General features: G+C 48.6%; 1 protein-coding gene across 1 annotated transcript in view; it reads right to left on the reverse strand.

Annotated features, from left to right (window-relative positions):
* Window positions 1-8,550: 8,550 nt before the first annotated feature.
* The window catches only part of hpse (heparanase), a 62,216-nt gene continuing 56,056 nt past the window's right edge, over window positions 8,551-14,710 (reverse strand). Inside the window, exon 12 of the mRNA XM_072495446.1 lies at window positions 8,551-11,323. Coding sequence (XP_072351547.1) covers window positions 11,164-11,323 — 160 coding nt within the window. The 3' untranslated portion in view covers window positions 8,551-11,163. The remainder of the gene's footprint in view (window positions 11,324-14,710) is intronic.

The following is a 14,710-nucleotide window of genomic DNA, read 5'->3' on the forward strand; positions in this document are numbered from 1 at the left end:
CAGATGCCGTTTGTGAAGGGGCGACAGTGATCGTCAAACATTAGGAGGTTGTTGAATGTGGTGATGATGCCCCCTATGGGTCAGAAAACAGAGGTGATACTATCGATGGACGTGGAGCAGGTGTTTAACAGGGTGGAGTGGGAGTACCTTTTTGAAGTAATGAGGTGGTTTGGTTTTGGACCAGCGTTTGTTGGCTGGATTAGGATGTTGTGTAGGGCCCTCACGGCAAGTGCGCACACGAACACCACGAGGTCGGAGTATTTCTGTTTGCACCGGGGAACGAGGCAGGGATGTCCACTGTCTCCATTGCTTTTTACTTTGGCAATTGAACCATTGGTGATGGCACTTAGGGCTTCAACGGAGTGGAGAGGAATAGAGGGGGGTGGATGGAGCACCGAGTGTCCCTGTATACAGATGATCTACTTCTATGTATTACAGACCAGATTTCTAGTATAGATGGGATTATGGGAATTCTGATGAAATTTGGGTCATTTCCGGGCATAAGCTCGATGCAGGAAAGAGCGAGGTGTTCCCGGTAAATGGGGAGGGGATTGGAGAAGTTGCCGTTTCAGTTGGTTAAGTCGAGTTTTCGGTATCTGGGAATATACATAGTCGGGCTCAGTTGGTTTAGGGGCTGGTTTAGCACAGTGGGCTAACAAGCTGGCTTGTAATGCAGAACAATGCCAGCAGCGCGGGTTCAATTCCTGTACCGGCCTCCCCGAACAGGCGCCGGAATGTGGCGACTAGGGGCTTTTCACAGTAACTTCATTGAAGCCTACTTGTGACAATAAGCGATTATTATTATTATAATGCATAAATTGAATTTGGCTAATTTGGTGGCGGGGGTGAAGGAGGATTTTAAGAGGTGGAATGTTCTTCCGGTGGTGGGGCAGGTCCACGAAAACGGTTCTCCTGAAGTTTTTGTTTATCTTTCAGAATGTCCTGATTTTCCTTGCCAAATTTCATAGATTTCATAGAACTTACAGTGCAGAATCTTTTTATATGGGCAGGTGAAGTACTTTGGATTAGGTGGGTATTCTTAGAACATAGAACATACATTGCAGAAGGAAGCCATTCGTCCCATCGAGTCTGCACCGACCCACTTAAGCCCTCACTTCCACCCCATCCCCGTCACCCAATAACCCCATCCTAACCTTTTTTTTTGGACACCAAGGGCAATTTATCATGGCCAATCCACCTAACCTGCACGCCTTTGGACTGTGGGAGGAAACCGGAGCACCCGGAGGAAACCCACGCACACACGGGGAGAATGTGCAGACTCCGCACAGACAGTGACCCAGCGGGGAATCAAACCTGGGACTCTGGTGCCGTGAAGCTACAGTGCTATCCACTTGTGCTACCCTTGGAGAGGGACAAGCGGCTTGGCACTGCCGAAATTGCTGAATTATTATTGGGCAGCATACATGGGGACGGTTCAGAAGTGGGTCGTGGAGGAAAGGTTGGTGTGGGGGCGGATGAAGGAGGCTTTGTGCAGGGGGACAAGTTTGAGGGCAATTGGTCTTGGCGCCTCTTCTGTTCTCATCGGCGGAATACTCCACGTGTCTGGTGGTGGTTGCCTCATTAAGGGTCTGGAATCAGTTCAGGCAACATTATAAGATAGAGGGAATGTCACTGTGGACACCCATCTGTGGTAATCATAGATCCAGACCAGCAGGGTTGGATTCAACATACAGAGTGTGGGAGCCGGAGGGAATAAAGAGGTTTAAGAATCTGTTCATGGACGGTAGGTTTGCAGAGTTGGGAGACCTGGTAGAGAAGTTCCAATTGCCGAAGGGGAATGGGTTTCGGTACCTGCAGATCAGGGATTTTGTGAGGAAGGAGCTGATTATGTTTCCGCAGTTGCCGCCCCCTTTAGCTCGAAAAGGTTGTGTCGGAGGACGAGATAGGGAGAGCAAGGTCTCCGACATTACTGGGCAGTTAATGGAAAGGAAACGGGCTTCGTTGGAGGAGATAAAGAGGAAGTGGATGGTGGAGCATTTGAAGGGGGGGTTGGAGTGAAGTCCTGGGGAGGATAAATTTGACCTTGTGTACAAGATTGAGTTTAATTCAATTTAAGGTGGTGCATAGCGTGCACGTGACAAAGTCGCGTATGAGTCGGTTTTTGCCGCAGGTGGAGGATAGATGTGGGTGATGTTCTAGGGGGCTGGCGAATCACACTCACATGTTTTGGTCCTGCCCAAAATTGATGGAGTTTTGGGGAGTCTTTTGCGGGGATTAGGTGAGAGATTTTAGGGGTAAAAGATGGCTCTGAGCTCGTGGGTGGTGATATTTGGGGTCTCGGAGGATCAGGAGTTCGGGTGGGGAGAGAGGCTGTCTTGGCCTTTGCCTCCTGATAGCCCAGAGGAGGATCTCGTTAGGGTGCGGGCTCCGGAGACGCCTAAGGTAGGGGGTTGGGTGAGCGACTTGGTGGAATTCTTGCATCTGGAGAACATAAAGTTTGCCATCAGAGGGTCAGAGGTGGTTGTGATATTTGATGTTTTCTTTTCTGTATTATTGTATTTTAGTCATAAAATGGGGCAAATAGGGTTTAAGGTGGACCGGGTTCTTTGTTTTAAGACAATGGTATAAAAATTGTCTTGTTTACTTTGTATACAAAATGAAAATGTCTTGAATAAAAATATATTTTTAAAAATTTTCATTTAACCGAATGCAACCCAGTCTTATTTTTAAGTTATCACAAAATTATTGTGAAGATTGGCAAAAATACAGGCCAAAAGGGCTGGTTTAGCACAGGGCTAAATCACTGGCTTTGAAAGCAGACCAAGGCAGGCCAGCAGCGCGGTTCAATTCCCGTACCAGCCTCCCCGAACAGGTGCCGGAATGTGGTGACTAGGGGCTTTTCACAGTGACTTCATTTGAAGCCTACTTGTGACAATAAGCGATTTTCATTTCATTCAAGCGAGAGGTTAGCTAGACTTAAATAGAACAAAGACCAAGTCAATGCTGGTGTTTATGCTGCACACACACCAGCCTCCTCCTACCTATCTCCATCTAACTCACTGATAGGCAACCGAGGCTAGTGAGTTGGCCTCATGAGTGGCCCTCCTTCATCTCAGTGGGTCACAAGATTGAAATCAGGCTTGTTCACTAACCCTGCCCCCATGAATAAGATTGAATAGACACCGAATATTCCATAACAGGTGATAGAAAATGCTTAACCATTTCTATATTAGTAGAATGATCAACTTCAAATGGTGAAACAAAATAAATATTTACACTTCGGCCACAGAGAGAGCGCACGGCTCTCACAGTCAATGTTGTGAGCAATCAGTACGCACCTCCCTTCACTTGCCCTTGCTTTACGTGCAAATCACTGCAGTCATTCCGGTAGGAATAAAACTACATGGATGGAAATCAGAGGAATGTGGCAACCCTGAGGGTGGGCAACTGTTATAACCTGATTGCTTACCATTGCCTGGGGACTAATGACAATCCCACAATCCTGTGGGAGTATGAGCTTCCCCAATGAGAGGGGCGGAGAAATCATTAGCAAACTCCCTGTATATGTATATTATTGTAAATAAATGTTATTTCTTTGTATCCTTAAAACTCATGCTGGATTCTTCGTGGCCCTCACAAAACTGGCGACGAGGGTTAAAGTGAATAGCTGCCTACACTGCTGAAGTCACCTCCCTGGATTTTTGTTGAATACAGGTTGGAAGTTGTTTTCTATTACACCATGCCTCTGTATGGACGTTTGGATGTTTTTGATGCTGCGCTGGAAAGCTGGAACCAGTATGCACAACGGATGCGTTACTATTTCCGGGCAATCAATACCACCGAAAACGAGCGCCAGGTGGTCATATTGCTCACCGCCTGCGGCCTGCATACGTTTGGGGTGATTAGGAGCCTTACGTACCCAGCTGCGCCGGACACCAAAACGTTTGATGAACTTGTGAATTTAGTGGGGCAACATTTTAACCCAACCCCGTCCACGATAGTCCAACGTTACCGGTTTAATACCGCTGAGAGGACCCCAGGAGAATCCCTTGCCAACTTTCTATCCAGGCTACGCAGGATTGCGGAGTACTGTGACTATGGTGAGATCTTGTCAGAAATGTTAGCCGACCGTTTGGTTTGCGGTATTAACAATGCGGCCACCCAGAGAAAGTTGTTAGCTGAGCCAACATTGACTTTTCAACAGGCCATCCAAATAGTATTGTCCTGAGAGAGCGCAGAACGAGGTGTGCAGGAGTTACAGGGAATGGAGGTGCATGCCTTGGGACGCAACCCCTTCCATCCGAAAACGTCACCCCGCACTCCTGCGGTACCTTGGGCGAGGCGACATCCGGATCGACGCCAGTGCCGTTGGACATTCCTCCCCGAAGGGAGCCTTCTCCAGAACCAATGGATGAGGAGCCATGTCCGTGTCAGACTTGTAGGCGCCGACCCCGTCGCGGACGCTGGTCCTGGGGGCGCCAGAGGCGCCGTCGTTCCGACCGAAACTGGGATCATCCAGGGGCCGTACCTTCCAAGTGGATGAACCTATGGCAACTACTCCTGAGGACGTGGAGACGGAGGACGACTGCCTGCAGCTGCATTGTGTGGCAGCTCCCCGTGTGGCCCCCATTAAGGTGACAGTACGGGTCAATGGTCACCCGCTTGAGATGGAGTTGGACACTGGCGCATTAGTCTCCGTGATTGCCCAGAGGACATTCGACCGCATCAAGCAGGGTATACAGACCCTTACATTAACCAACACACAGGCCACCTACACGGGGGAACCATTGGACATTGCAGGAACTACGATGACCCCTGTTGTTTATGGACGCCAGGAGGGGCATTTCCCACTTATCGTGGTGCGCAGCCTGTTGGGTCGGGACTGGTTGCGCCATCTGCGGTTGCAGTGGCAGCACATCCTCCAAACAGTTTCTGGAGGGTTGACTGAGGTGCTAGGACGATACCCATATGTATTGCAGCCCAGTTTGGGGAAAATAAAAGGGGCCGTAGCACGTATCCAAGTCGAACCAGGAGCCACGCCGCATTTCCGGGCGCACCCGGTGCCTTACGCCTTTCTCGCGAAGGTAGAAGGGGAGCTCACTCGTTTGGAGACTTTGGGTATTATCAGGCCCGTCCGTTTCGCTGACTGGGCAGCACCAATTGTACCTGTAATGAAGCCAGATGCCACAGTTCGCTTGTGCGGCGACTATAAACTTACAGTGAATACGGCTTCCCGACTCGACCGATATCCAATGCCTCGCATAGAGGATCTCTACGCAAAGCTTGCAGGCGGACTCTCGTTCACAGAATTAGATATGAGTCACGCCTACCTACAGTTGGAGCTGGACCCTGCCTCCCGACCATATGTAACGATTACTACACACCGGGGCCTGTATGAATATATATGTTTCCCTTTGGAGTATCCTCTGCCTGCGCTATTTTTCAACGCGTTATGGAGGGCATTTTGAGAGGTTTACCGCGTGTCGCTGTCTACTTAGATGACGTTTTGATCACAGGGACGTCAGAGCAAGAACATTTGGAAAATCTGGAGGCTGTCCTCAGATGATTTTCGGAGGCTGGATTACGTGTACGTCGCACAAAGTGCGTCTTTCAGGTGAAGGAAGTAGTCTACCTGGGTTATCGGGTGGACCGCGAAAGTTTGCACCCCGTCACAGAGAAGGTGCGCGCGATTCAACAAGGCCCCGCCCCGACTGACACTTCGCATCTTCGTTCTTTTCTCGGCCTCGTAAACTATTACGGGAAGTTCCTCCCCAATCTGGCAACTACGCTGGCCCCGTTGCACCTTCTGCTAAAGAAAAATCACACCTGGGTGTGGGGTCAGCTGCAAGAAACCGCATTCCGGCGGGTAAAACAACAATTGTCGTTGTCTGGGTTACTAACCCACTATGATCCTGTAAAGCCTTTGCTCATCACGTGTGATGCATCCCCGTATGGTATTGGGGCCGACCTGTCCCACAAGATGGAGAACAGGGCCGAGCGGCCGATAGCTTTCGCCTCCCGCACATTGACTGCAGCAGAAAAAAAGTACGCGCAGATCGAGAAGGAGGGCCTGGCGGTGGTCTTTGCGGTGAAACGTTTCCACCAGCATGTGTATGCCTGCCACTTCACGATCATGACTGATCATAAGCCTCCGCTGGGACTTTTCAGAGAGGATAAGCCAATGCCGCCCATTGCTTCTGCACGGATCCAGCGCTGGGCTTTGTTGCTCGCTGCATACGAGTACTCTCTGGAGCACAAACCAGGAACGCAGATAGCAAATGCCGACGCACTGAGCCGATTGCCTTTATCGACCGGCCCCATGTCGAGCCCCACGACCGGTGTGGTGGTTGCAGCCCTAATTTCTATGGACACCTTGCCTGTCACGGCATCACAGATCTGTGAGTGGACCCAGACGGAGCCAGTCCTGTCAAAGGTTCGGCACCTAGTCCTGTATGGTGGGCAGCATAGACAGCTCCCAGGCGAGTTGTGGGCATTTCCCTCCAAGCTGTCAGAATTCAGCATGGAAGACGGCATCCTCTTGTGGGGGACACGTGTGATTGTCGCGGAAAAAGGACAGGAGCTGATACTAAGAGACTTGCACAATGGGCATCCAGGTGTGACCAAAATGAAAATGTTGGCCCGGAGTTATGTCTGGTGGCCAGGCCTCGACACCGACATTGAGAAGATGGCCCAAAACAGCTCCATTTGCCAGGAGCATCAGAAGCTTCCACCGGCCGCTCCCCTACATCACTGGGAATGGCCAGGGCGGCCTTGTGCACGCTTGCATGCGGATTTCGCCGGCCCTTTTCAAGGATCCATGTTCCTTTTATTAATCGACGCCCAGTCTAAATGGCTAGAGGTGCATAAGATGTGAGGCACAACGTCCTGCGCAACAATTGAGAAGATGCGTTTGTCTTTTAGTATGCATGGCCTCCCCGAGGTGCTGGTCACGGATAACGGCACTCCATTCACAAGTGAGGAGTTTGCGAGGTTCATGAAGATGAACGGCACACTCCATATCCGCACTGCCCCTTACCACCCGGCTTCAAATGGGTTGGCGGAGCGCGCAGTGCAGACATTCAAATGAGGCCTAAAGAAGCAGTATTCCGGGTCAATGGACATGAGACTGGCTCGCATTTTGTTTTTGTATAGGACCACCCCCCATGCGGTGACTGGGGTAGCACCCGCAGAACTCCTAATGGGCCGGAGACATCGCACCCGCCTTAGCATGGTTTTCCTGGACATTGGCGCAAAAGTACGCCGCACACAAGAACGGCAGGGACATGGTTTTTCTCGGCATCAGCCGATTCGGCAGTTTGCACCCGGCGCCCCAGTGTTCGTTTGGAATTTTGCTGGTGGTGCCCAGTGGGTCCCTGGCGCAATCTTTCGCCAAACGGGCCCTATATCTTACCAGGTCCAAGCCCAGAGTCGTCTCCAGCGCAAACATGTAGACCACGTTCGGTCCAGAAGACTATCCCTTCCAAAGATTCCCCGCCCCCGGAGCTCATTTCTACAGTCACAGAGACCAGAGACAAGGGAAGGTAGTCCTCACAATCTTCCTCTGGTGCCTCACTCAAAGCCTGCGCAGGTCGTTACAGAACCGCGTGGAGATAGAGACGCCGAGATGATGGAGGCAGCAGACTCGGACTCCGAGATGGAGACACCGGACGCATCAGAGGGGGAATCCTTGATGTACAACCGTTACGCCGTTCAGCACGGAAGCGCTGGTCTCCGTCTCGTTACACGCCGCTCGATCCAGCGCCTCGTGCAAATGGTGTCCGGCCTGCGGTAAAACGAGTCCGACACCTCCTTCGCCAGGGTCTTCGGTGGATTCCTTGGACTTTGGGGGGGGGTGGGATGTTATAACCTGCCTGCTTACCATTGGCTGGGGACTAATGACAACCCCACAATCCTGTGGGAGTATGAGCTTCCCCTAAGAGGGGGGGGTGGAGAAATCATTAGCAGACTCCCTGTATAAATAAAGCTGGCCAGTTTGGAACCAGCAGGAAGACGTGAGCAGCAAGCGAAGTTGCTGCTGCTGTTGTGTATATATATATATTATTGTAAATAAATATTATTTCTTTGTATCCTTAAAACTCGTGCTGGATTCTTCGTGGCCCTCACAAAAGCAACCGTCAACAAAATGTCTCATGGGCCACACTCAGAACCCTGATGGGCCGCACGTGGCACCTGGGCCGCAGGTTGCCCATCACTGTTCTACCTGCATCAACCCCTGCTATATTACATTCCTGTTCATCTTGCTTCCTCCTAATGCATTTATGCTATTTGCCTCAAATTCTCAGCGTGGTAGCGAGTTCGTTGCACATTCTGACCTCTCTATGGGTGAAGAGGTTTCTCTCCTGAATTTCATACTGGATCTATTTTCGACCATCTTCTATTTGTAGCTCCTGGATATGGTCTTGCCCAGAAGTGGAAACATTTTCCCTCATGTGTAGCCCATCAAATCCTTTCATAATCAGAAAGATTTTGGTCATGTTACCCCTCAAGTCATCACTTTTATAGAGAAAAGCTCCAGCATGTTCTGTCATTCTGGACATTTTTTTAAACAAAAGCACACATTTAAAAAAACACAGGCCAATAAGTTTTTATTCAAAAAGAAATATTTAAAAATGACCAAACATATGCAGATACATAATTTACCAAAAATATAGTATCATTTTCAAAACACAACACCACATTATACTCCTTTAAAACTCCAGTACTAAAAATGACCAAGTACAAAAGGAGATTTCATGAGAATGTATCAGACCAATTGTATTTCATTTATCTTGCAAAAGTCAGGCATGACAAAATGATAGAGTAGGAGATTCGCCAAGCAATCATCAGCAACAGGGAAATATTTATCCAGTTGATGAAGAACTCAAGTTAGAACTTGAACACACTGCTTTTCCAAACAGAGTAAGAGACTTAGAAATTATAATCAGAGTAAATGTTCAATATTCAAAGTTCTGCCGTGTGCTATGTCAGTAGCGTCAACTTGATTAGTTCAAATGTGTTAACAGCTTGTTTAAAATGGCTGATCGAGGAACATCATGAGAAGGCTTCAAGCACCCTCCTTATACTAGCAGTCAGCCTCTGAACAAGATCTGGGGTCCTACATTACTACATATTACCTCCCATTTGTCACATCCTTGCCCATTCATTCAAGCTGTCTAAATCATTTTGCAGTCTCTTTACGTCCTTTTCACAGCTTATTTTCCCCAATTAACTTAGTTGGTTGCAATACACTCCATCCTCTCATCTAAGTCATTGCTATAGATTGTTTGTGCTCCAGACATTTACACAGATTCTTGCGATACCCCACTAATTGCAGTGTGGTAACACGAAAATAACCCCATTTATTCCTACGCTGTTTTTGGATATTAAAAGCAAAGTAAAGTCGCTGTAGTCTCAGATGACCATAGGCTGCTTTCCCTTTTGAGGGGGAGAGCTGACTGGTGGTGATTTAACCTGAGGATCACAACACCTCAGGCAAGGGGCGAGGTTGAGAAAGCGATGCCTTCACGAAAACCTCAGCCAGTACAGGAATTGAGTCTGCGCGTTGGCCCCACTCTGCATCACGAACCAGCTGTCCAACCAACTGAACTAAACCAGCCCCAAACTTTCTGATACTAACCAATCCCCAATTATCCCAATATATTACCCCCAATACCATGATCCCCATTTTTCTGTTTTGCCCAATACCTCATCAAATACGTTTTGAAAATCCAAATACACTACATCCACTGGTTTCCATTTAGCCACCCTTTCAGTTACAACCCCAACAAAACAGCTGATAGATTATCAAGCAGGATTTCCTGTTAATAAATCTGTGTTGACTCCCAAAGTGCCCTATTATCATGTCCCTAAACCTTTCCTGCTACTTATGTAAGGCTTACTGGCCTATAGTTCCCTATTTTCTGTCTCTCGATCTTTTCTCGAGTAGCAGGGTTAAATTTGTTACCTTGCAGTCTAGAGGAATTCTGAAAGATGAAAACCTATGCATCCACCAGTATTGGGTTCCCCTGCATCCCACCTCACACGAGCTGGGCATCCCCAGGCCTGATCCCCGGCGCGGACACAATGTCAGCCTGGCCGAACCACCTGGGCATCTTGGCAGTGCCAGGGTGCCCCAGTGGCACCAGCGCCAGGGTGACACCCTGCATGGAGGCTAATCACCTGGGAGTCTCCGATCCCCTGGGAGTCCCTCCCCCAAAAAAGCCATTCCGCCTGGTCCCTTTTAGCGGGGACCAGTATTGAACTGCACTCGCCAAGCTGAAGGGGTTAGATGCCAACAACTCGGGTAGATCAGGTGAGCTGCATATTAGAGGGAAACTAGCTACTCACTCTAATATGCAGATTTGCCAAATACTGATCCCACCCACAATGGGCAGCATTCAGATCGCGACACCTCACGAGATCCCGTTAGATCTCGAGAAGTGCGGCGAGCCAGGTAAATCCCGGAAGAGGCCTCTCCCAGCATCTACCGGCCGCGTTGCGCCCCGTTGTATGATACATGGCCGGTAGATCGCACCCAATATGTTTCTAGCTAGTTTATTCTCATCCCATTTTCTCTTTATCACGTTTTGGTCATCCTTTAATGAATTTTAAAATTCTCCCAATTCCCAGGCTAACTATTCTTTTTGACGACATAAGTAATTTCCTTTAATTGAATACAAAAACAGAAGTGTCATCCAGACTCACTGTTAGTGCTGTTCTCTCTCCACAGATGCTGTCAGACTTGCTGAGATTTTCCAGCATTTTCTATTTTTGGTTCAGATTCCAGCATCCGCAGTAAATTGGTTTTATCCTTTAATTTACTACCATATTGACCATTTTTGTTCGCAGTGGTTGAATCACTTTTTCCATGGAGTTTTTATTCCTCAAGTGATTGCATTTTGTAGTTCCACAGTAAATACTTGCTTATCTGCAAAGAAGTTCAAGGGCGGCACGGTGGCGCAGTGGTTAGCACTGCTGCCTCACGGCACCGAGGACCCAGGTTTGATCCCGGTCCCCATGTCCATGTGGAGTTTGCACATTCTCCCCGTGTCTGCGTGGGTCTCACCTCCATAACCCAAAGGTGTGCAGGTGGATTGGCCACGCTAAATCGCCCCTTAAATTGGAAAAAAAGAATTGGGTACTTTAAACTTATATAAAAAAAGTTCAAACTATTGCTAGTTGTATTACTGTATTGATGCGGTTTCATTGACAAGCAGGAGCCTTGGCATCTTGTACCACGTAGAATGCGTAAGAATGTGCAGGGAGAATGATTGGACTTCCTGGCTGAAGTGCTTTTCCCTTGATGATTGGCATGGTCTTCCTGTCCACCATTTTGAGAAGCTCACCGTTGAGTTGAACAGACCTAAGAAACAGACAGAAGTTCTATTGATTACGCGTTTCTCCATCTGACACATTGGGCTGGAGTTTCGCAGAGTCACGGAGACTTTGGTAACCACGTGCAGAATGACACCAGATTATATACTCAGGTAATTAGGAAATGGCAGCACCACCACACTGACCAATCCATTTGATAGAAGGGGTCACCCTCCCCTCCAATCCACATGGACAGCATGGTAGCATAGTGGTTAGCACAGTTGCTTCACAGCTCCAGGGTCCCAGGTTTGATTCCCGGCTGGGCCACTGTCTGTGTGGAGTCTGCACGTTCTCCCAGTGTCTGCGTGGGTTTCCTCCGGGTGCTCCGGTTTCCTCCCACAGACCAAAGATGTGCGGGTTAGGTGGATTGGCCATGCTAAATTGCCCGCAGTGTCCAAAAATGTTAAGTGGGGGTTACGGGGATGGGATAGTTATGTGGACTTCAGTAGGGTGCTCTTTTGTAAGGGCCGGTGCAGACTCAATTGGCTGAATGGTCTCCTTCTGCACTGTAAATTCTATGATAGCCAGAACTCCCGACTAGAGTCCTTAGCCCCTACACTACTACGCTATAGCCAGACCTTCTCACCGAAACGCCTGTCAGGTCTCCAAACTACACTCTCGTCTCTGCTTTTTTTTTTGCGTTTTATTTTATAAGTTTAGAGTACCCAATTATTTTTTCCAATTAAGGGGCAATTTAGCGTGGCCAATCCATCTATCCTGCACATCTTTTGGATTGTGGGGGCGAAACCCATGCAGACACGGGGAGAACATAGAACATAGAAAATACAGCACAGAACAGGCCCTTCGGCCCACGATGTTGTGCCGAACCTTTGTCCTAGATTAATCATAGATTATCATTGAATTTACAGTGCAGAAGGAGGCCATTCGGCCCTTTGAGTCTGCACCGGCTCTTGGAAAGAGCACCCTACCCAAACTCAACACCTCCACCCAACACCAAGGGCAATTTTGGACACTAAGGGCAATTTATCATGGCCAATCCACCTAAGCTGCACATCTTTGATCTGTGGGAGGAAACCGGAGCACCCGGAGGAAACTCACGCAGACACGGGAGGATGTTCAGACTCCGCACAGACAGTGACCCAAGCCGGAATCGAACCTGGGATCCTGGAGCTGTGAAGCAATTGTGCTATCCACAATGCTACCGTGTTGCCCTTAAGAACAAATAAATCTACACTATATCATTTTACTGTAATCCATGTACCTATCCAATAGCTGCTTGAAGGTCCCTAATGTTTCCGACTCAACTACTTCCACAGGCAGTGCATTCCATGCTCCCACTACTCTCTGGGTAAAGAACCTACCTCTGATATCCCTCCTATATCTTCCACCTTTCACCTTAAATTTATGTCCCCTTGTAATGGTTTGTTCCAACCGGGGAAAAAGTCTCTGACTGTCTACTCAATCTATTCCCCTGATCATCTTATAAACCTCTATCAAGTCGCCCCTCATCCTTCTCCGTTCTAATGAGAAAAGACCTAGCACCCTCAACCTTTCCTCGTAAGACCTACTCTCCATTCCAGGCAACATCCTGGTAAATCTCCTTTGCACCTTTTCTAAAGCTTCCACATCCTTCCTAAAATGAGGCGACCAGAACTGTACACAGTACTCCAAATGTGGCCTTACCAAAGTTTTGTACAGCTGCATCATCACCTCACGGCTCTTAAATTCAATCCCTCTGTTAATGAACGCGAGTACACCATAGGCCTTCTTCACAGCTCTATCCACTTGAGTGGCAACTTTCAAAGATGTATGAACATAGACCCCAAGATCTCTCTGCTCCTCCACATTGCCAAGAACTCTACCGTTAACCCTGTATTCCGCATTCATATTTGTCCTTCCACAATGGACAACCTCACACTTTTCAGGGTTAAACTCCATCTGCCACTTTTCAGCCCAGCTCTGCATCCTTTCTATGTCTCTTTGCAGCCAACAACAGCCCTCCTTACTATCCACAACTCCACCAATCTTCGTATCGTCTGCAAATTTACTGACCCACCCTTCAACTCCCTCATCCAAGTCATTGATGAAAATCACAAACAGCAGAGGACCCAGAACTGATCCCTGCGGTACGTCACTGGTAACTGGGATCCAGGCTGAATATTTGCCATCCACCACCACTCTCTGACTTCTATCGGTTAGCCAGTTCATTATCCAACTGGCCAAATTTCCCACTATCCCATGCCTTCATACTTTCTGCAGAAGCCTACCATGGGGAACCTTATCAAATGCCTTACTAAAATCCATGTACACTACATCCACTGCTTTACCTTCACCCACATGCTTGGTCACCTCCTCAAAGAATTCAATAAGACTTGTAAGGCAAGACCTACCCCTCACAAATCCGTGCTGACTATCCCTAATCAAGCAGTGTCTTTCCAGATGCTCAGGAATCCTATCCTTCAGTACCCTTTCCATTACTTTGCCTACCACCGAAGTAAGACTAACTGGCCTGTAATTCCCAGTGTTACCCCTAGTCCCTTTTTTGAACAGGGGCATGGCATTCGCCATTCTCCAATCCCCTGGTACCACCCCTGTTGACAGTGAGAACGAAAAGATCATTGCCAACGGCTCTGCAATTTCATCTCTTGCTTCCCATAGAATCCTTGGATATATCCCGTCAGGCCCGGGGGACTTGTCTATCCTCAAGTTTTTCAAAATGCCGAATGGGAGAATGTGCAAACTCCACACGGACACTGACCCAGGGCCGAGATTCGAACCCGGGTCCTCAGCGCCGTAGGCAACAATGCTAACCAATGTGCCACCAAGCTGCCCTGTCTCTGCTCTTTAAAAAAAAATATTTTTATTGGTATTTTCAATTTATACACAGTAACACTTTACGTTTAATATTTACAGTACGCGTGGTTCTTATATACACATTGATATTGTCTGTCTCGGTGTGCCTTCCCCCCTTCTAATATTCCCCCCCCTCCCCTTCTCCCCCCCCCCCCCCCTTCTCCCCCTCCCTCCCTTCTCCCCCTCCCCCTCCTGGGTATCTCCCTATTTCATTCAGGGTGTACAGTCCCCTGGCTCTTATTCCAGCCTATCCTCCCCCTCTTTCTGTTATGCTTTCTGATGCCTGCCTTCCGGGTTTGGGGGAGGGGCCTTCTGCCCCCTCGCACTCCCTCCGTGTTTCTCCCTTTGGTTCCCCAGAGTTTCCTCCTCTCTTCCTCTCTGTCCTTCAAGTTTGGGACAAGCCCAGAACATGTAGGTGTGGTTGCTCTTGTCTCTACTCTTGATAGATCTTCCTGGGGCAATCATCTTGCAGCCTTCTTTCACACCTGTTGGTTCTCATCTGGTCATCACCCACTAGATCTCTCACTTTCCCAGATACTGGCGCTCTGAGTGAGTGAGCGTT

The sequence above is a fragment of the Scyliorhinus torazame genome, chromosome 3 (assembly GCF_047496885.1).
Source record: "Scyliorhinus torazame isolate Kashiwa2021f chromosome 3, sScyTor2.1, whole genome shotgun sequence".
NCBI lineage: Eukaryota > Metazoa > Chordata > Chondrichthyes > Carcharhiniformes > Scyliorhinidae > Scyliorhinus > Scyliorhinus torazame.